Consider the following 23,977-nt stretch of genomic DNA (forward strand, 5'->3'; position numbering starts at 1 on the left):
AGTTGCCAAAAGAAACATGACAATTTCTATTGTGAGTTGACCAACCCACAGGTGTGAGAACAAGGCACGATGACGCTGAACAACAAAGACCAAACAGTTGACCCCGTGACACGCTTTCAACGACAGTCCCCCTCACACGCTGAAGCAGAAATGCTTCATAAATTGTAAAAATCAAAAGAGAAATAAACAGATTAATGCAAACACACAAGATTCAATGGGAAAGTTGGGGATAAAAAACAAAAAGACTTTCTAAATCTTTTAGATAGGTTGTGCATGCAGAGCATTTACAGCGGGTTATTTGTGGTATTAGTACTGCATGACTTATAATACATGCAAATATCAGGTTTTGTTGTTCAAAATAAAGTTAATCAAAACAAACAAATGCAGTTAAACCTCGTGCTAGATCATTCTCCAGATATTATCATCCTTATGAGCACAGTCCCAGACTGACGAACTAAAGAGTGACGCGTGAAAAAGGCTCGCATTAATCGCTGACCCCCTAACCTTGAAGAAAGAGAAAGAGAATTCACTCAAACCTCATTTCGAAAGAACAACTTCAGGAGTCGGAGGTTGTTGAAAAGCTATCTCACTTTTATATGACACTAGAATGACATTTTGGAAAACAAAAATAACCTACATGCATTTGGGAAAAAGAAAACCGTGTCGAGGAGATGGAGGGAAAAAAGAGAGAACACACACTCTGGAATACATGAATACATCATCCTTTCAGTGACCTTTGAATCTTGGTGACATTTTATTCGAATACATGAATTCATAAATATAATCTTCTCTCACCATATTGCCTACCTCTATGAATCCCATACATCTAACTGTACATCTACTGTAGCATATTGCATATCTCGATTAGAGGTGGGTAGTCAATAGTCATTTAGTACTCTGGCTTCTTGTGGAAAGGAGATAATAGGATTGGATGGGAGTAAGAAGGGGAATGAAGACAAAGTAGAGAAAGAGATTAAACACCGAGGTTTCTTCTGCCTCTTCTCAAACAGCCACAGAAGCATCCTGCAGTGTTTTGACGCTGACATCTTTGTGTGATATGCGTGTGTGTGTATGTGCTTCAGGATGTGTGTGTGTGCTATATGTGCTGATGCAATGCATGAGGTGCATATAGGTCCACCTGAGGTCTACCTGCTCGGGATTTATTCTATGATGATCATCACAATTTGATAAAATTACAAACATGTGCTCAAACTACATCCACGTGGACCACATTGCTTGTCATAGTATATATTTTTTTTCTACTGTCTTGCTACACTCAAGCAGACCTGAGTCAAATAAACATTTGGGTTTAAAGCAGCAAACAAAACAGTGATTTCCATTTGCTGAATTCCCGCTAATCTGTACACCGACTCTTTAAGAAGAAACCATCCCTTGGGTTTCCCATGCACATGCCAGGCAGCCTGCTCCACTACTGAGAGACTCAGGTACATTTAAAACAGGCGGAAGGATTTAAAGACTGCGTTAAATCTCGTCTGGTTTGCTTCAAATGCCAACACCCGGCCCAGAGAACAGCACGCACGTATAAGACAATAGGTGCTCTTTTGTTTCAGACTGAAACAGGAGTGCTTCTGGGTGACTCAAACGAGGGACGGTCTATTGACGTGTTACCAACCTAGTGATTAGCCCTGCCACAGGGCACTCAAACAAGGGCCTGTACTCGTGACAATAATAGAACTGAAGAGGTGGCGGCGTGTCAGCGGGCTAAGGCTGCGGGTACAAAAGCAGAGCCTATCCAAAGATAGACACTTTGTTCAAAGTACAACTTAACAAGCCTATGCCAGCCAAAAGTTCAAAGTTTTCTTTTTTTTGCTACGTTCACACTCACTACACTTACTACCAACGTTTATACACACACCCAGGACACAGTGCAGTATGACTGATGAGGTTCACTGGAGTCCCGACCAGTTTACTTGAGTGTGGTGTACATCTGGAACATCGCATTAATATTACTTGACCATGTTTTTCCACAATGTTTCAGTTGTTTGTGCGTCCAAACCAGGAGCAGCAGCAGTGCAAACGAGTACCAGCTGTAGGAGGTCAATCGGCTGGATGTGGCATACACTTTCACTGTGCAGACGAGCATCATGTGGATATAAAACATTAATATGGTTGCTGGCCAGAACAGGAACTGTGTGTTGTTGGGGACACTGACTTGTATAGACAGACGGGGCTTTTGGGACTTAGTTATCATCCTGAAAGTTTATCAGATAACCAATCAGATTAACTTCAATTTTTGGAAATCTTCTTTTGTTTTGGTATGACTCAGTATACTTCTATAGGCTCTGATTCAGTGGTCAGCAGGAAGCTGGTGCTTGGAAGTCTTAAAGACATTTAACTTAGCATCCAACTTCCAGTCTCCCAAGTCAGTGCTCACTTTAGCTTCAAAGCTGTTTTACATTACTAGCATCAGAGAGGTCTGATTAAGGAATGGATGTGCCATTGTCAAACGTGGTGTTAGGTATAGTAGCAAAAGATTATTTGTCAATTGTATTTGGCCCAGGTCTACACTTAAATACATTTTAGCCCTTTCATGGGTGTGCAGAAAGCAAAAAATACAGAGTCCACTCTGAAAGTGGCCAATGCTTCCATGAATTACCCACACGCATTCTCAGCAGCATTCACAGTCTTCTTCTTTTCAAAGAGGCCATCTGTCACTGTTCAGACTGGCTAGGCTCATTGCTTGTCTTGGTCTCCCTCTTTCTCACAAATGGAGACAGAAGCGGTTACATTCACGCAACTTCAAAATGTTGAAGTTGGAAAAAACAAAGCAAAAGACAACTTTTCCATCACCCGCCAAATCTTCCAAAGAAAAAAAAGGTTGATGCTACTATTAGCCATGGACATTACAAAAAAACACGAAAAGAAAACTGTACAAAGTTCAGTTCTTCCTCAAAAGAAGCTTCCGAGTTTGCCATCCGTCCAATTTTGACAACAGGGTTTTTGGACAATGGTTCAGGCCGCATTGAGTAAAGTGAACCCGGTCCTTAGAGAGGATTGAACTTCTTAACAGTTTCGTCTAGAAAACACCGCCTTTGTAATGTTCACAAATCACTGCAATTTTCAGGGCTGTCTCTGTAATGGCTTTCTGAATATTCTCTCAAGATGGCTATAATATAAAACCCAGGATCTGCCACATCTCAAAGGCTCAGTCCTGTTAACACAAAAGCTGAGCTCCTTGACATTATTGTATAGACCTAGCAAAGAGCAATCGTATATCCTGTGTAAGAGAAATGATGCTAAAACTCAGAAGCGACTGGAATCTTTTGAGAAATGACTGATCCTAAACAGAGAGAGAGAGAGAACGAATGATTTAATAAAGACAAGAGAGAATTTCAGATTCCGGTTCACAGGACGTGTATTAAAAATCTCTCCCTGTTCTGTTCAAGGTCCAGAAATGCAAATGGTTAAAGAGTTCCACTACAGAGAGGCAACAAGTGTTTCATCTGTTTTTCCTGGAGCATGTGTCTGCGGTCTGACGCCTGCTTTTCATGCTGAGGCCTGTGATGTCTTGCTCTTCACCTCTTGCCATTCCCTCTGTCAAGGGGTTGGATAAGAAACCATGGACGTGTATGCCATGAAAGTGGTGGCCATCTTTACTCCGGGCAGACAGATTCGTTAGGTCCAGAGACCCTGTGCTGTTGCATTTCTTCACCAGCGGGGGTGCCAAAGAGTCCGGGGTAAACAGTGACGTAAGGGAGAGACTGTTCAGTGTTTCTGACAGGTGCTCGCTGCTGAAGGTTTGACGGCAGTCATCCCGGTTTGTCCCCGTGCCAACATCCTCATCTGACGGGTCCACGGAGTCCTGCTGGGGGCAACCGGGGCTGGTGCTGCCGCCTCTGCTGCTGCTCTGGCTCCTCTGGTGCCTCCGGGTGGCTTGGAGGGTCAAAGGAGTACTGTGTCTCTTTAGTAAAGAGCAGCCCTGGTCTCCTGTAGTCGGTGTCTGGCGTTGCGAGGGGTGGCTGGGGACAGGGCAGAGGTGGGGTGTGGGGAGATCCAGATATCGAGGTGAGGAGACGCTGAAGCTCAGCCCTTCTTCCAGTGCTGCCTGCAGGCTGCCCTCTGAACTGGCTGTGGCCAAAGAGGAGTCACTGTGGGACGGGTGCTGGAAGAGAGGATAAGAATTTAGATAAAAACCAAAAAGAAAAAAAAAAAACAAAAACACAGACGAATTTACAGTTACAGCTTAATGTCTTTACACATCGGACACATGTAATCCGTGTGAAAACATCAGGACCAGCTCATCATCGCTTCATGTCAAGATACAAGTTCAGATCCCAAAAATTCTGAATTTCCTGGAGCTATTGTTACCTAGATAACATTGAAGTAAAACACCAATAAAGAAAAGAAAACCAGCTCTTATTGGCTGATGTTACTGTGACCAGTACCTAAGGACAGTTGTGCAACAGGAAAGGAAGGATCTGCCCCGGGACGACAACACATTGGTTTGAACTCATTCTCGGTTAACCAATTTCAGAGAAGTCCTAATAATATGAAACCGTGAAACCACCTCGCTTGTAATTCCCCCTGCTTGAAGGACCCCGCCCTGAGTTTGGGGGAAGCGTTTGTTTAATCCAATATGTCTGTATGCAGGAGGGATTTAGTCATTATTTCTAATCCTGCCAGTACTAAAATAAGAGATTACGAAAAAGCAGAAACATAGTGGCAGGGAGCGAACGCAAAGCAAAGAGGGATAGAGAGGATCACCCAGGAGAGGAGAAAAAGGAAAACAGAAAAGCGACACGGGAGAATGTGAGAAGCGCGAGCCAAGCACAACAGCGAGTGCCGAGTCGGTATCAGGCTCGGGGCTGGCCGGGCTAATTAGCTGAGCGCCGCAAAGCATTACTGTAGCAGCGGAGGATCACAGAGCCACTCAGGCACGAGCTAAACAAACCAAACAGGTAGAGGTGAAAAGAGAAATCTGTCTCCATGGTTACAAAAGGAACAAGAACTAAAATAAGGGCTTTATTTTTCTCCCCCATTCGAGTTTGTTTCACGTAGGAGCCAGCATAGGGGAGGTGTTAGATTCAGTATGGAAGAGAGGCTGGCTTTAATTATGACTAAATAAACTCTCTGGAGTCCCACACTGCAGTAGGACTTCAGTGGAGGGTGGTGATACGTGTATATTCACGATTTGGCGCGCAGTAATTAGATTCTGACTGATAGATCGCAGAAGAGGCTGCTGTGTCACATCTAACTGTGCCACTCCTACTCAAGTGTTGATTTCTAATGAACTAAAGTGATTCCAAGTGTTTATTACACCCACAGCTGTAACAATGTCATCAAATCAATATCTAGGGCCAACATCTAGTGTCACTATATGATATAAGGCAGGGGTGTCAGCCTAGCAAAGACTTCAATCTGGCCTACTGACAAGCTGTCTACCTCTTCATAAAGAGCCATATTGGGTCATGTATTCATGCTAAATTCAAGGAATTCAGTCGTAGATAAACAGCTAAATAACAGAGAAGTTTAAAAAAAATTATGTGAATTAACAAAAACTTTATGAAACATGTAGTTAAACATCTTTCCCCTGACAGAAAGGGGCCCAGGTAAGATCAGTGTGGACTCTACGTATGTGGCCCATGACGTAAAATGAGTTTGACATCCCTGGTGTGATGTGTGTTACAGTTTTCGGTTCCCAGATGTTCTCATTCAGTCTCACAAACACGTCTGCCTCTCAACAACCTCTGCATGACATCGCCGAGCATTGACATAAAGGACACGTTTATACTGCGTTCTATCGTGTCACTGATGTTTTGCACAGCAATGCTGATGTCGTCTGTTCAGCCAGCCATACAGACACAAACGAATCCATTCATCTGCTCGTAATACCTGGGAGCCCAACGGCCTGCTGTTGGCTCTGGGTGAGCGGAGGGACGCCCAGGAGGCTGGGGAGGCCGACCTGGAAGGCCGTCTGTCTCCTGGGCTTACGCTGTTTCCAGGACTGTTTGGATGAGCTGCAGCAGCTGGGTGGAAGAAATCTGCCGGTAGATGCAAGACTGGTGAAGTTTCACGAGCACCTCCACTGCAGCTTCCTCCATCATCATCTGTAAAGGGAAGGCTGCAGTTTAATCCAGCTGTGGCATTGACACTCATATTGCTATCACTTTGTAAGTCTGCCTCTCTCTCTGCATCTTTTATTGTAGAGACAGGAGTGGTAACCACCACAGAGGCAGTTGTGAATACTCGGGAATTGTTCTCTGTCTCTGGATAGATTTAGTCTTTTTCTGTATGATTTCCTGTCCTTGTTTCCTTCATAAGGATGTCAGCCAAAGTGATTCCCCACACTTACTCAGCAGTGTCAGGATTTGTTCCAGTCAATCACTATTTCCTCACAGAAAAGTGACAAAATATTCAATGAATGTTTAGACCGTCTTATCTATGTTTCCACCACATTGCAAACAATCTCTATAAACAAATGTTGACGCATCAATTGCAGAATTTTTACGCAATGAAGGAAACTTTTGTTACTATAATGACTCATCATGCTGTAGCAGGTTTTGGCTGCATGCAAAAAATCACAGTGGAGAGCAAAAGAATCCTTTTACTGAAGTCCAACCTCAAAACCATCAGACATTTCCTGCAGTTTAGTTTTTTCTAAGCTTTTGTTTGGAACATCGACATTTGTGAACACTGACCAATGGAAGTCTTGGCCTGGATACTCACTGGCTACGCTGCAAGACCCCCCAAAAAGATTTCTACCTTGAGCCAAGGAGGTTATGTTTTTGGTAGCTTTTGTATGTGTGTGCGTCATTTTGTCATGCTCGAAGTTTTAAATGAACGCTGATCAAATATTGTGGACGTGTAGAGCAGGGTCATGTTAATATTCCATTAAAACTTGGCTTCATCCACCAAAGTCTTCAAGGTTAAACTTGTGATTAATTGGTCAAAGCTCTAATCTTATAACTTACAAAAGACTATTCTTCTATTGTCAACATAGAAAGTGATGTATAAAGAATTAAAATATATTATCACATATATTTAAATATAGCTCAATTTTCCCACCTTAACATGGACAAAACTTTATATTTTATCTTCACAACCATTTTACAAGTTAGTGATCTGATGGCTCAACGTGTCCTTAATCTAAATGAAGAAGAAACTATTATTTCAGCTTCAGGGTAACGAGCCAAACGACAGAATGTCACACCTCATTGTACATTCTGCTAACACCACCATGTGGGGTGAAGTATCTGATGGTAATCTTTGTTCGGAAATTAAATTCTGAACACCTCATTCAGGGCACCTCTTTTCTTACTTAATTAAAAATGTTATTGCACCATATTATAAGAAAAATGAACAAAAAGACATTAATACAGTTAGTACAATGAACTGTTCAAAGTTAAAAGTTATCAGGAAGCAATTAAATGTCTTTCACACTTTAATAAACTAATATATATATATATATATATATATATATATATATATATATATATATATATACATAAAGTATATAGATAAAGTTGCATTTTGTCTGTTCTGCAAACACAATTTTTACATTTTCAAGATAGATGAGAGTTTCTCACAGGGATATATCGTCTTGAAATTAAAGTTGTAACGGGATTCTATTTCAAATTAGACCTTGAGCATCCAAACATCACAGACATATTTGGAAAAATTAAAGGTGGAGTGAAAACATTTCATCTCCCAATCTGAGCATTTAGGAATAAATATTTTAAATAAGTAAGTAAGAGGGTTAATAATTAATGGAACGGACCCTCTGAGTTAGTATGTCTGTTCTGGTGATGGCAGTTATGTTACAGGGGGTGTTCAATGTTGAATTGCACCTTAACTTGTCATTCATTAGCATATCTGTCTGCCTTATGTCTGGCTTCATCGATCACTTCTTTAACTGCAGTGGAAGTCGATCAACTATGCAGGATGTGAGAGATGTCGAGTAAAAAAGTCTTACTTTTCTATAAATGTTAACATCAATGCCAAAGTCATGTCTTAATGAAATCATAGTGGTTGATACCAATGAGGGTCAGAAAGAGCACAGATAAGTGTGATAAAGGAAGCTCATATGTCCGTTGATTTTACTCTTTATTTTTTGCTTTGTGTTTTGTGTGTATGAAAGATTACATTGAACCATTTGGATGAAAAACAATCTACAAAGGTAGGATTTACAGAACGATTATTTTTTAGACTATGCTTGGCAGTCTCTTATTTAATAATTGAAAACTATTAACAGAAATTAACAGAAAGGTTTTTTTTGCAACTTTGATCTTTTTTGGTGGTAGAGATGCATTACCACTCACTTTCTCTCTCTCAAGGCGTTTATCACTTTACGTGTAAAAGAACAAATATTTTTTGAAAAACTGCTGTGATGTAAAAGCGCACCTCCCTGAATTCCCAGTGCTTCCCGTTGTGCAGCTACTCAGTCAGAATTACAGAGTAACTGCTTTATCTATTTACAGCACTGCTGCACAAAGTTGAACATTTTTAAAGAAGCAGTCAATAATTTTGTAACGCGCCATGAAGGACTGCAGTCTTGTTTCACGGCGTAAACAGCATGAGCAAATTTGCGGTCGATAGCACGGAGCAGGTGGAATGAAAAGTTAGAGATGAGCATCTTGTTGCCTGCAGCTCTTCACAGGCAGCTCAGCGTTGCTGCTTCTTGTTATTTTATAAAACCCCTGAAACTTTTAAAACGAATCCACAGTTTACATACAGAAAAAAATGATAAAAATACAGAAAATAAAGGCAAATATTTGACAAGTGATGAGTTGTAACTACACATACAGTACAGTGTACTTTAAATAATTTGGAAATCATGAAGCCAGTAGATTTTGCCACTGAGTATATCACACATGTAGTCACTTTGAAGGACACTACGAGCTACATGCAGCTTCCTTGATCTTGCGCTGTCATCTTGTTTATGCCAGTACCTTTGTCATGTGCAGGGCTTTTCTGCTCCGGTGAGGCAGGATTGCACTGATGATGGATGCCCACTTCAAACAGCCCCTGAACACCCTCCTCGCTTCCTGAGCTGGAGGGACGAAGCCCTCTGTAACCCGCCTGTCTGGGCAACTCTTCCGAACTGCGGGAGTCACTGCTGCCCCTCTGAAAGAAAGATGAAGAAAATAAGAGCAGAATTTGAAAGGAGAAGATTGACTGAAAGTGGAGATGGGAAAAAATTACCTAGAAAGAATAAATATCCAGGTGCACTGATGTTCACTGGAGCAAGAGAGACACCAAACTGAGGAGTTTCATTTCACCTTATCATAATGGAAATCTGAGTAGCATTTGTTTTTCAGTTTCAAAAAGCTCCCTTTTCATGTCCCATCTATACAAGTCTGATTAAAATTGGAGGTGGTTAAAAGAAAGTAACGGCAGGCTTCAAAGCTTCAAATTGCTTGGCTGTTGTTGTTGGTTGTAAACTGGATCAAATGAGCTGGCCTTCAATACCACAGGGATGAAACAGACCAGGTGGAACGTCGGTGAGCTGAGAGCGAAGCATTCATGTGATGATGGAGATATAAAAGACATGCTCACGAACTCACACACACACACAGGAAAACATACGTACAAACTCCCATGTGCCCATGTCAAAAGCACAGTGCGAGGCATGTGTTTTAATTAGGCAGTAAAGAATGTAAATAGTCATTAATAATGATTAGCAAGACCTAAGGGCTATGATGACATGATTTTACCTGTGTGTGTGTGTAGGCATGAGTGATTAGAGCTAATGTTCATTTCTGTCCCACTTATCAGGGTTAATTTCATGGTTGCTAGCATCAGCAAATAGATGTTTTTCCTTACTGATCGCCTTGGCCAAGAAAAACATTTTAAATAACTCCTTTAGCACCATAGCAAGGATAAACTTGAAGATAGAAAAGAGACATGAAATAAACGTCGACATATCAAAACAGACAAGTTGAACATGTGCAGGCTCAGCTATCACTTTCAGATTAGCAAGAAAATACTAGTAACTTTAAACAGCCAACACGCTTTTCATTAATATTTCTAATCCTCTGTACACATTGATAGATAAATATGTCACACAGTGCTCACACCTTTAAACTCACTTGATTTTTTTGCTATGAATATTTTTTAATATGCTTCTTTTGAAAATCAAGATGTAGGCTTGCTTTTCTGAGATCATTAACAGCTTAAAAAAGATATGTGTTCCTCACAGGACGCAGACTATGAATGTGATTTTACAGAATATAATGCATTACTCTAGATTAAACTGAGTATACAGTTTGAAATGAGCTTACCAGTACTGTTAATCCCAAAAATATGTAAAGGGAACCGTCTCAGCTTGACTTTCTGTAAGAGTCACCACACTACTGGTGTGTTTGTGTATTACTTGTGTATCATGTGTATAATACAAGTGGGAGAGATGCAAGCAAGCACAGAATATGTTCATATGTGTTGGTGTGTAAGTGTGAGAATACCTGGCTGTCTCTGACCAGCAGCTGGTAGCTGCTGTTTTCATCCAAACTCAGGTCATCAGGCAGAGCTGGAGACGATGACTTGTCAGACAGCTGCTCTGACATCAGCGATGCCTGCTCCACCTCTGCCAGTCGGACCTGTACCACAAATACACAGTAGCCAATCATGTTGAAGCTGAAATTTGACAACAGGATGTGAAATGATGAAGCCAAAAGCCAGCAGCAACTGCCCCCCATACATACAGGCTTTGGAAATTCTAGCATTGCTAACATTAGCTTGTAGCATTCCATGGTAGTCTAAACATACTTGCCAACCTTGAGACCTCAGAATTAGGGAGACATTCAAAATCATTTGTTCCTGATTTACTCAGGAACAAATGAAACACTGAAAAAAGTCAAACAATAACATTTTTAGGTTATCTAAGTGACTTATATATATCATGTTTAACCTGAGTAGCGAAAGACCGCGGGGGTTTGAAAACGATGTGCCGGGAGTTCACTGTTCTCCCCGGCTCAGATATTTGAAGTTTACACAGCTACATTCTCGCCTGAAAATATGCTACAAGTTTATTTTGCGACCCAGAAAGAGTAATATGAGTAATATTAAAACTAAGTAGCTGCCGCTATTGTTGGAAACTGGAATTGGCTGGGCCGCGCTATGAATTCTGGCATGTGCTTTTTTATTTTTGTTGTCCGGGTTGAAAACCAGGAGAAATTCGGGAGAATGGTGGCTCCGAGAGATTTACGGGAGGGGCACTGAAATTTGGGATTATCCCGGAAAAATTGGGAGGGTTGGCATGTATGAGTCTAAACAGAATCGACTAGCATGGAATGCTACCAGCTAATGTTAGCTTCTCAGTAAAAAAAAACTAAACAAAAACAAAAAAAGTCATTGTCAGTCAATACTGCCCTTAAAATATCCACAAACCCATGAGTAATGTCACAGTGGTTGTGCCCATCTTTTATATACAGTTTTTAGTTTAAAGGTGACTTGGATATGAGTGAAATGTAGAAACAGTATCTAAAGCACACAGGCGTCACACCACTGTGACTTATACAATGACTTACACTCCTACACGCATACATACATGTACACACGTACACACTTGCATGAAATGAAACTCATACCCTGCAGATTATATATATCAAATACAAAGAATAACCTCAGCTGAAACTGGTGTTTGTTCTCATGTGTGATTGATGATTTTCACAGCTATGGCTATTACAGGAAAACTCAGGACGAGTTCATTCACTCATACATCATTTTGGTGGTGCCATGTATATCCTTTGGGCATGATTATACAAGGGGGGGAAATGTCAAGAATATCCTTACAGACAACAGAAATTAATACAAGGCAAATTCTGCCCTGTAGTAATAAACACAGCCCCGCTCTATCTTTAAAGCAAATTACATTTTGCAAGAACTGTGTTTGATTTTATTTTCAATGGGATTAAATCAGATAAAAACTGGATAATAGAAAATACATTTTAAATTGCATACAATACATATTTATTGAATACAGTATTTAAAAAAAGTCCTTTTAGGAATAAAAAATGGATTTTCTCAGTTTTTCATGAGCACATGATCTAAAAAATTGACATTCTGAACATAGTTTCAGCTGCACTTCTAGCTATGAAAATCCTAATGCAGTATAGTATTATGTTTTGATTGCACCGCAGTGCAATCACACCGTGTAATCTGTATTTACAGAACTACAAAAATATGTAAGTTGTATTCCTTGAACCTTGCTGGGATCTCACTCGGACAAACATAACTTACATTTATGATGTGTTTTATATAAAAGCAGCTTATGCAACGTTTTTTTCCTACTTTAATTCCTTAGTGTTAAAGATGACAATGAATAATCACATTTTTCTTGTAAAACAAAGGGGGGCCTACCAAAAAAAGTTTGGGAACCACTGTAATAGTATATCTAGAGCCCCTTACTGCACATCTGGGAAAATACTTATATGAAACAAGGAGTCAGTGTGCCACATTCACCAATTTGTGAATGTGTGTGATGTGAAATGAAGACATGCTCAACAGTTTATTTACTGCTGAAACATTATACTGCATATGCACTGTATGTGTGTGCATTAGTAGTGTTTAGAATATATGCATCTGTATAATTGATGTAGTGGCACTTTATTACTGACTTGTAAATTTGAAATGAAGGCAGCAGATGTTTAGGGTTGTGCTTTGTGAGTGTCTGTGTGTGTGGAGCGCTGATAACCTCTTGAGGGTGACTCTTGCAGTCTTTGCAGATAGGAGGAGAGCCGTAGTGGTGAAAAACTGAACCGGAGAGATTGTCGATCAGGTCTCCTTCTAACGAGTCCTTAATTAGCAGAGAGACGCTGTCCAGCCACTGGCTCTCCTGCAATGCAGACACACAAATACAGCACTGATATTTGGCATACATAATCAGAGATGGGAACAAAGTGACGAATACAAACACTTTGCTATTGTAGTTAAGTATAAATTTCAGGTATCTGTATTTTACTTGAGTAGGGTTTTTCTACCACTTTGTACTTTTACTCCCTTTTTGAAGAAAAAAAGGGAACAGGAATATATTTTTAAACAAATGTGATGGATTTAAAGTAAAGAACTGGTGCACGGTGGCTGTGGTTTCATGGTCAGCGTTAGCTTACATCAAGTGTAGCATAGATACATTTGAAGTTGAGCTGATGATGCTTAGATTGATTCACTGAATTCGATCTTCATACCAACTAAAAACTGTTTATTACAAAGACAGAATAAACAGTGTGCTGTCAGTGTAGAGGATGGAAATCAACTACAAACACTTATAAAACATCCGCTCACATCTTGTTAAATCAGTTGTGTATGTCCAGAAACAGCAGTAAACCTCAGAGCGGTGGCCCGGGACAGCTGATCACATGTAGTTTTCGGCACTAGTATCTGTACTTCTACTTAAGTGCATGTCTGTACTTTTGGCACTTTTGTATATAAATAAACAAATAGTAATACTAATGCAAATAGTACTTCCACTATCACTCCTACTCTCCAATCTTCTATTACGGCTACAAACAATATTACTAATAAGTTTGATAAGAGTGAGTAATATTCATATTTTTAAAACTACTACTTTATTATTTCCCCCTTGATAAATCTAATATAGATAGATAACATCTAACCATTTTCATCATTCTTCATTACTTTAAATAATTAAAAAACATCCTTGTCAGTAACTACTACAAATACTGCAAACATCTGTCTTTGTGTCAAGTTAACTCAACATCTGGCTGTGCTCTTTTCTATTGTCAGACTTCCTGTTGAATCGCCATCTTTTCATTTCTCAAGACTCAAGTCACTCAGTCACTTCCTGTCAGGCAAATTCAGCTTTTACCTTACGTTTGCTTCCAGCTTTTCAGATATTAAATACCTCTTACTGACTTTTTTAAAAATTGATAGATTAGCTTAAAGTAGCTCCATCCTTTGGTGTGTTGTTTAATTAACCACCATTTACTGAAGCTGGTGTTATTTTCAGCCGCTGCTGGCAGGTTACAGACAGAGATGTGTGACTTTTTCCCACCTTGCTCTGAGCCAAAGGGGCAGATGAATGTCACCATTATAAGATGAATTACATAATCCCTTTAAGATAACAAGGCTCTGCTTTATGAGAGCTTTAGTTGGCTTAAAATTCCCACTTTTCTCACTTTCCCAAAATTTTGAGTATTTAACAGATTTTTAGACAGTATGATGTAATTATTGAAAGCTGATTAAAAAAACGTGATAAAAACAAAGTTATTTTTCTCGGTTTTTAAGGTGTATATGCCTGCTTTCTTCATATGTTTAATGCAAGCAGTAGAGATTGTGACGAGAGATGAGCTCGAATGCCTGGAATCAACTGTTCAAAGTAACAGTCCACAGTGGGTGTGGGTGGAGCCGAGTGTCAGGGATGATTTGTGACAGAAGGATAGCAGCAAGAGTGAAAACGAAGGTTTACAAATGGTAGTGAGACCTGCAATGATGTATGGTTTGGAGACGATGGCACTAAGAAAAGGCCAGGAGGCTGAGATGGTGGCAGAGTTGAAGATGTTTGGATTTTCATTGGGAGTGGCCCGATTGGGCAAGATTAGAAAAGAGCAGATTGGAGGGAGAGCTCAGGTTGAGCAGATGAAGAGAAAGTTAGAGAGGCAAGGCTGAGCTGGGATAGTGAATATACTGAACAAAGGGTCTTGAATTGAATTGAATTGAAGGAGGCCATGCCGAGGGTTGGTGTGACAGAAGAGGATGGTCGGCATAAGATGAGATGGAGGCAGATGATCTGCTGTGGTGACCCATAAAGGAAGCAACCGAAAGAAGCAGAAGAAGAGCCATAATCATTAAAAGTAATGAGGATTGTTACAAGATCTGAAACAGGCAAATGAGGCTGTAACTTCAATAGTAAAAGCTTTACTGAGGTCAGTAGGGTAATTTTCTCATCAATTTCTATTCAAACAGACCTTCGTTTGCAGCCAGAGGACATGGGCATTTTAAAAAAAAGCAGGTTTAAGGTCCGTCCAACACTGGCTTGGCCTTTTCTGCTACTGATTACACCCTTGATGATAGACTTACTGTACGTAAAAAATAAATGTCTCTTTATTCAGAGGTTTCTCCCTTTGATGAACACAATCCTGTTTAAATCTGTGAAAAACAACTTGTTCTTTTGCATCTCCTCCTTTGTTTTTCTGTCTTTTAAATATTATTTCTCTCACTTTGTCTTGTTTCCCAGGGTACTACTCACTTTCTCACTCTTAGCCCTGAACCCCGAAGTCTCCTTACCGCATGTCTAAAGTTCAAGACTCCCCATTCCCTCCAGGACCTGCTTTTTGTTCCCATTTCTCTTCATATAGGAGTACCTGATAAAGGGTGTGAGGTGAAGAGGTGAACCGCAGCTGATTGCCAGTCTGTGGCAGCACCCACTGATATACTGTGAGCAACACATACACATTGTTTCATGTGCTGACAGATGCGCAGCATGGGGTAAGGCAGTCTGATTGATTGGCTCAGCTGGGGTCCTTGGTTGTGGTAAATGCTGCCCATGATGCTGTTTGACTCAATGTCTTTCTCTGTATATATTCTTTCATCCAGAAATCCAGTCTGAACAGGACTTAGTGCAACCTTCTTTAGATTTTGTGCCCTACACTCAGATCCATTTCTTCTAACCCAAGTCAGCTTTTTGATCATTCTAACAGTGTGTAAACTGCAAGCCACGCCTTCTGGTCCATCATCAGTATCTGACCTCACAAATGTGCTTCTTAAGAATAGTCAAAGATTCCCATAAACACTCCTAAACCTTGTCTTGATGCATGCTCAATCATCCAGGTACGTAAATCCCAAAAGGTTGATTCTGTTCATCTGGACGTAGCGTTTTCAGTGAGAGAAACATTTTGTGACTCATTCAAACCACTGATCAATGGGCTATGATCACTGGTTGTTGAGCAATGGTCTCATAGTTTGCATATCAATGATTAAGGAACTGACCTCACAGCCCATTGTTCATTCAGTGGGTAGTTTCAGTCATTATGCAAATGTACTGTTTATAAGGTTGGGGAAACCTGCAGTTAGCCGAGACTGAAGAAGTCACTTAGATGAGTGATGAAATGTTTCTCCTACTGAAAACGTTACGTCCAGATAAACACAATCAACCTTATGGGACTCCTAAACCTTGAAGTGTTAAAGGCTGGGCCAACATCTAGGACAGCCAGATGTTGGCCCAGCGAGTGTTTGCTGCACAACCTGCAGCAACCACTTGCTAACTGCTTAGGGAATACATATTTTTCCGTAGCAACCAGTTTCTACACCTGTGTGATTGAGGCTTGAATTAAACTATTCAATTAAGAGGCATTGGGAGGGCTCAACCCAGGGTTGCGGTCATGGCCTGTTAAGGGCTCTGTTGGCTCTTAGGTGATGGTTTCCTCATGGATGCGTGCAACGGGGCCAGGGGAGGGTCTGTGCTCACAGACGTGGGTTACTGACCTGGTAGCCTGGCTGCCCAGGTGGGCCTGGGGTTCTGGGGGTACCCCATCTCCGGGCTGGGGCCCTGGCTGGTGTGTCGGGGTTGTGGGCGGGTGGGTGTATGGGGGCTCAGCCCTGGCGCGGGGTGCCACCAGTGTATCGAGCCACCTGTGGGGCTCTTCAACTGGTGGGGGAGGCTGTTACATCTTGCAGGAGGTCTCCTCTCTCCAGGAACTCACTCTGCAGGTGAGGGAGAGATATTGGAGAGGTGGAGGAAGATCTCAGCCTGGGTGTCTATTGTCTTGTGTAGTCTTGAAGATGAGTGGATGACGGGGTGGTGGTGCAGTTTTCTCTGTGGTGGGGTCAGGTGGGCTGTCCCGGGCTCTGTGGGGCTGGGCGGTGCTGCTGAATTGGGCCCCGGTCTGGATGGGCCTGGGCCCCCTTGCCCTGGTGGGTTCCAGAGTATGGGGGTGCCTACTGGGGTCAGCGGGGGATCTCCAGCTGCCTCCCTCTTCGCGCTCCACCACAATCACCCACACATGCAGGGTCTTGGGGTAAAGTTGTGTCACCAGGGTGCAGGGGAGGCATCCCCCCCTCTGTCCCCTTCTGGCTGCCTGTGCCTCAATTTTATCCCACAACTTAGACATTCACATTACTCACTCTCTCATAACACATACATATAAGTCCTTGGGGGTGGGCATGCTACACGGCATCCAGATGACCATCAGGGTGTATGAGGGAGGTTTGGAGTTTTCACACACACCCGTTCTCTGCTGCCTGTTGGAGCGGGGGGCCTGGGAGGAGGAGCTGGCCGTCCGATTGGGGTCTGGAATGTGGGGCCTCCCTGCTGCTGCAGAGTCGGGGCGGTCTGCTTCTCTCCACCCCAGGGAAAAGGGTAACACTGGGTCTGGGTGATGTTTCCCCCTCTAGGGGCAAGGGTACCTAGACCTGGGGTATAGAGTACGCTTGGGGAGTGTGATTGTGTGTACAGTGTCTATTTATGTCTTTCTCCACGTTGGGTGAGTGCTGAGTATTTGCATATGAGAGCATCAGGGTGGGAATGGATGTTTGTATCTGTGTGTGCCTGTTTGTCTGTATCTATGTGTCAGGCCGGGTATCAGACGCCACCTCTTTGGGGACATCTCAGGCCCTCCAAGGTATGGAGGCCTATCTCCCCCCAACACTCCCCCTGCCAGTGCATTGGTGGTTCTTGGTGTCCAGGGATGGGCGTCCAGGTACGCACCGGTGGCTGCTTGTCAGGGCCTGGAGCCTGGGGCTCGCTCGGGCCCCTTCGGGGGATGGGGTGCCCTCGGCCTCTCGGCCTGGGGCTCAGTCACTCTGGCACAGCTGGCTGCAGGCAGAGCTCACGGGCACGTCACTGCAACCCCCCCTCATTTGGGGCTCTTCAGCTCTTTCCGGGAGAGTGGCACGGTTGCCCCTCCATTGGTCTTCCTTGGTCTCTGGTGCTCTGAGGGCCTCTGGATGTGTGGAGCCTGGATCTCCTCCATACCTGCTTCATACCCTGGAGGACGGGGCTGTGGCTCCCCACACCCTCTAGCAGATCATTACATGAAGGAACCTTTTAAATACAAGCGCACTCATGCTCACAGGTGTACACACGGGTGCTCACACACACAAACTACACCCTTTTTGGCTCCTACCTCAAAGCACACTGTGCGCTGTTGATCCTACGTGCTGCACAATAATATTCAATATTTAATATTTACTGTTATATTCACATAGGTCATCGCGATGATGTTGTTTATTATATTGCTCTTTTTTTTTGCTTGTTTTCTCTTTTTTCTTTCTCAGCAGGTGATCCAGGTGATTGATATAGGTATTTTTTGTCTGTTTGTTTTGTTGGTTTTTGTTTTTTGCCCTTTATCACTTTCCTCTTCCCCGCTGTTTTTCTTTCCCTCTTTCTTTCTCCCCTTTCTTTCCCCCAGTCATGTCTGTCCCGTGTGTAGCAAGTGAAAATAAAATAAAATAAACAATAAAAACAAAGGTGAATCAAATAGACCAATACGGCAAGGCTGGGATGGTCAATTTGGTAAAGTAAATCCATTGGGCATCTTTCTTTGCCTTTAGACAATAATTCTGATGGCAAAAGAACCAAACGGGACAGGCGAAAAAAAAAAAGAGAGGCATTGGAGTGCTGCAGCCCTATTTATTTAATATTTTTAGTTCTGCTGCAAATAGCAACAACACAGTGAGAGCTTACACAGTAGAGTGCCTACCAACAAGAACACATATCAGCAGTTAGTAGACCCATATGGTATATTCCCCTACAGATAAGGAAATGAAAAAAAAAATACAACAGAAGAGGGAAAACAAGCCAAGAGAAACACAATGCTCATTAAAATGTATTTCAGTCTTATCACTGCATACATGCTGAATGGTCACAGAATCGCTGTCTGAAAGAGTCTAGGCTCCCTGTGGAGACAGTTGGGTATTTAGGAAATTGATGTACAGCTCACATGAAGAGAGTCCATAAAAGAAATAATGCTGCATCACTGCAAATTTCTTCTGCCTGTCTCTGTGGTGTTATGTACCAATAATGATAAAAATCAACAGCTCTTGTGCAGAATTCCAGCCTTACCTTACAGCCTACATGCAGGGAAGAGTACAGCCATACAAGATGTGCTTAAACTTCACATAAAGAGTAGAGCGTTTGGACTGAGATAATTTCAAATAAAACACTTAAAAAAAAAAAAGCCAGAACAATATTATTTTACTGTTGCATTATTCATGCTCTCAGAAAGACTTCACTTTGTAATGGCTCCATTACTAGATGTTCATGGTGATTTGAAAACAAAACATTTGGGAGAAAAAAAAAGGCAATCAATTGTCATTAAGTGGATGCACGCTGGGTTGTAATTAGTCAGTATGAATCTCACAGGGCCTCGGAAAGGGAAAGTCAGCAGCTCCAAGAGTGAAAAACACTTTTATGGGGTGATAAATAATAACTGCCTGGTTACCATTATTTGATTTCATTTACATTTTACAGAAATGCATTAATAGCTTTTTAATTACAAAGGCCAGAAATAACAGTGTGAAAAGAAATAAAGCTTCAGAAACAAATTTAAACCATGCTCACGCCATGATCTGGGCCCAGACGGTGTTAAGAGGATGTTATTGTATTGTATGTTATCATCTAAAAACATTTCCTTTTATGAAAATCGTGCATTTTTATATAAGGAGATCATTTCGTATAGCAATAAGAAAAGAACCTTTTTGGCACTGGTCACGATACAAATCTTTTTCATCCTGACAAAATTTTAACATGGTTCTTTGTAGTCTTCGTAGTTTTCCAACATGACCGCACTGGAACAGGAAGCGGGCATGTGCAAACTGTTCCCACAAAGTTGGGAGCATGAAATTGACCAAAATGTCTGTTGAAGTGTCCCTTCCAACGTAACTAAAGGCTGAGCCCAACTCATGAAAAGCAACCTCACACGATAATCCCTCCTCCACCAAACTTTACAATTAGCAGCATGCAGTCAGACAAGTACCGTTTTCCAACTACTAAACCCAGAGTCGTTCTTTAGATTAGGATTTCCGCTCATTACTGCTCTAGCGTCTAGTGGTGGTGTGCTTTACACCACTGCATCCGACACTTTGCATTGCGTAAGGCTTGGATGCAGCTGTTCAGCCATGGTAATTCATTCCACGAAGCTAGCAACTGGTCGTTGCCAGGATGTCATTCACAGGTCTCTAGGTGTGCATAACAGAGGCTTTAGCCAGTAATGACGGCCAACAGCTTCCATAATTTCCAATCAGGAATACACACTTTTCTCTCATGCTATGATTGCTGCGACCGGTCTCTAAGCCGGTGTGAATGAGGCCCGATTTGGGTTTCTGAACTTTAATTTATGGTTTTATACTTAAAAAATATTGCTTAAAAATGTCTTACTGGCAAAATACAGTTGTTTTATTTCAGTCATATTTGCTATGACTGCATTTTTGATTGCAAAGAATGTGGCAATATAAATACACATAAGAACAGGCCCTTGGTGCTTTTGATCTAATTTCTTTTAAAAAAAAGCTGTTTCCCTGCTAATCAGAATGAAGATTAATAATACAGTGCAGCTAAAAAAAGGCTCATGAAAAGAGTTCCTCCCCTTTCCCGTTTCATCCATCTTTTACTGCGTTTCTGGTTAAAAATAACATTAGGCTGACAGACAATGAGCTATAAGCACAATGAGACGCCACCCACTCACAAGCTCACTGTGTCTTTAACCATTCCAAAGTCAGCCTCTGCCACCGTTCCCTCGGCTCTGATTGCTTACCCTTTGATTCAATGTCATTCTTCAGATGGGTGACAATGTTAATTTCCTTTCAGATGAGCCAAAGTACAGAAGATCACTTGGGTTAATTAGGTCCACACAGCGCCCAAAAAGTAATCTGATTCCAGTATCTGTAAGGATCGTCAAAAGGAATGAGATGCATCATACCTGCAGGGTTGATTATTGGTACAAGCTGGGGGACATGAGTTATTAAAAGTAATCTGAGCTTAATGTCAACAGGAGAAAGAAGAAAAAATGTTATAGTGACAGTGTGGATCTGCCTCTGAACATATTAGACATAATAAAACTTATAATCATGGTGAACAAGTTAATAAAAATGAGTAAAATGAGGCTGTCCCTGTATAAAAGTTGCATTTTTTTAGCAATGCAGTGCATCTCAGTTCACTCTTTAATCTAGTTTTAAGTCTTTTTTAGCCTCAGCAAGAAAGAACTTAAAGGGTTCATTAAGCTAAAGGCAGCAAAAAAAAAAAAAAAAAAAAGAAGTAAAAGAGCACAATGTGCTGGGAGTGCAAGTTTAGTTACTATATACAGTTAATTAGATTTAATGGCACAGTCACTAAGCAATCTTAAGTTAAAAGCTTCTATAATCAGTATTTTACATTAGGACTGAACAAAACAGTTAATGGATCCAATTTACATAGTGCTTTTCAGTCTTATTGACCACTCAAAGCACTCTGCATTACACGACCAAATCACCCATTCATTCAGTGTGAGACACACTGACTTCATATATTTGACGTCCACACACAACTTCATGCTACAGTGACTTATCGGGGACAGTTCTGGGGCTTCTAGAGGGACCAGGGACTGACACCAGTCTTCCAGTTACTGAATGAGCCACTGTTTGCCCAAATACACTTGACTAATTCAACATTTTCACAATCTTTTTTTTTTAACCAAAATTACAAAAATGTCCACATATATATTCTTATAAAGGTCATTACACACAGAAATGTTGAATTTTTCAGATCCCAACTTGTCATGTCACGTCTATAGACACATTCAAATTTGTTCTCAAAAAATGTTGACATCAAGTGCTGATGATGTGGTTCTAAACAAGAAAAGGAGGAAACAGATTGTGGGTTCATCCGATTGTCATGAGATGTCAGGAGCAGGGGGAATTTCATGGTTTGACCCAGAAGTTAAAGCTGTCTACTTACTGTTTTCATACAAAACAAATAAATAAGTTATTATTTAACTATTTCCATATTCAAATGCAGTTTGAGCTACAAGCACACTCGTTGGTAAATGCAGTATTGTGATTGGTCTATTGGTCTGATTGGTGCTCTATTTATTTAAAAAAACAAACAAACAAACAAACATCTAATTTATAATTTCACTGGATGCAAATTAATCCAGTAAAATGATGTAATCAGTGTGAATGGCTGTATTACGAATTCGTCCCTCACCAACCTGTCTGCTCTACCATAATAACTACTCTGATAAGAACACGATTAATAAAATAAAACAAATAAATGAAACAAAAAAGATTAACACCAGGAGCCCGGCGAGGGTCCATAGTGCTCTTCCAGAAAGCTTCCTGTACTCGTAACTCTATTCTGCATAATCATTTGGAAATATGCTTGTGTGTTCTCAGAGAATAGGACAGCCTAGCATTCAGGTGGGTAATAGCTCTGTTTAGGGTTCTTGTTTCTTTTTTAAGAACAGCTGGCATCGATGCCAACAACAGTGTCTGTGTTTACAGGGTCACTTCTAATCATTTCTAATGAGCCACCTTGCAGTTTACTCACTTGGCGCTGCTGCCACCAGTCCAAACAAATTAGTTAAGCTCAGAAGTAAACACTCCAGCAGATTCTTGCGGGATGCAAACAGACCTTTAGTTCCTCCACACAATTATTCAATGTGTCAAACACAGTCACCCTTCATTCAAGCATTTGCTCAATCACTTGATGCAACAATCACTTCTCTGCTCACTCCCTCACTTTCCCAAACTGCTAGTGCTCCTTCTCCCTCCCCAGCCCGTCTCAGTTTTTCCACATAGTTGTTCTATTTTTCCTTTGTTTGTTTCCCTCCCTCTTTGTTTGTTGCCACCTTTGCTTATTTACATGTGTCTTTCTTTCTGCTCCAGCAGGCACACGTCTAAAAATACCTGTTCTCGTCTGCAGGTGCAACAGTTCCAGTGGGATTAGAAATGTGGCGTCTACTGACTGGCATCCTTTTCCCCCCACTGCTGGTGTTTTTTGGTAAAGATGGTGGCCATTTAATATTTTTACACATGTGCGCGGCAGTTCTCGGTATACGTCTCAGTCTTGTGATTTATGTGCTTTACAGTTTTTCTCAAATGCTAAAACACATGTCACAAACGTTACCACCAGGTCCCCCAATGTCCAAACACAACACCCTTCTCTAAAGCTACATAAACACAACCACACCTTCCCACTGCAAAACTCAAACTCCCACACCAAGAGAGCAGCTCGAAGCTGTCAAAACTGTAAACACTATACACAGCATTACACACTACAGCAAAACAATTGAAAACACAATGCTCAATTTGTGAGAAGGTTCTTTGTTTCATAACTGCCAATGCATATTTTAGAAACTATACAGTAACGGATCGTCGTAGATCCCTGCAGAGGATTAGGCATTTAGATTTGTGAGTTTCATATGAGTAGTATAAATCTATAGAAAATCCTGCATGTACGTACACTACTGTAACACAACTCAATGCAAAAACAGAATCTATTGCACACAACAGTAATCTTGAAAACATGAACAGGGTGTGAAGTTTTTTTATTTACGTTATTCACACCACACACACACCACAATCACTGTGCGGCATCATGTCGCTGAGCTGTTGCTCGCATCTCGTCCGTAATGATGGTGCGAGGTTGTCTTGCTCTCCCTCCTGGACCTTCTCCTCTCCCATGTTGGCCTTCTCCTCTTCCTCATTGGCCTGCTCCTCTTCTTCCAGGGCCAGCTCTTCTCCCTCCTCTGCATCAAATTCCTCTTCCCCTGACTCTGCCTTCATCCATTGTGTTTGTTTGGAACCTTCAGCATACTGTGCACTCTGAACTTGCTTTTACATGTGGGTACAGCATTAGCAACAAGTGTCTTCAATTTTGAGTCATTGTGTGTAGTGAATGACGCCAGGTGTGTTCCCTGTGTTCAAAGATTGGTGACTGTGGCAAGCATTTTGCATCACATGGGCTTTCATTTGAGGATATGAGCAGAGTTGTTTTGCAACATGTGTTTTAGCAAGGAAAAATGTGTTTAGATTTATGAGTACAGAGGGTTGTGTTTTGTGAATTGTGTCTTCATGTGACATGTGTTTA

At 41.4% G+C, this 23,977-nt stretch overlaps 1 protein-coding gene across 1 annotated transcript in view; it reads right to left on the reverse strand.

Annotated features, from left to right (window-relative positions):
- Positions 1 to 580: 580 nt before the first annotated feature.
- The window catches only part of LOC101464297 (voltage-dependent T-type calcium channel subunit alpha-1I), a 167,166-nt gene continuing 143,769 nt past the window's right edge, over positions 581 to 23,977 (reverse strand). The window contains exons 32-36 of the mRNA XM_014411480.3: positions 12,653 to 12,793; positions 10,422 to 10,556; positions 8,910 to 9,084; positions 5,854 to 6,068; positions 581 to 4,123 (exon numbers count right to left, since the gene is read on the reverse strand). Coding sequence (XP_014266966.3) covers positions 3,461 to 4,123; positions 5,854 to 6,068; positions 8,910 to 9,084; positions 10,422 to 10,556; positions 12,653 to 12,793 — 1,329 coding nt within the window. The 3' untranslated portion in view covers positions 581 to 3,460. The remainder of the gene's footprint in view (positions 4,124 to 5,853; positions 6,069 to 8,909; positions 9,085 to 10,421; positions 10,557 to 12,652; positions 12,794 to 23,977) is intronic.

Source organism: Maylandia zebra, linkage group LG6 (genome assembly GCF_041146795.1).
Source record: "Maylandia zebra isolate NMK-2024a linkage group LG6, Mzebra_GT3a, whole genome shotgun sequence".
NCBI lineage: Eukaryota > Metazoa > Chordata > Actinopteri > Cichliformes > Cichlidae > Maylandia > Maylandia zebra.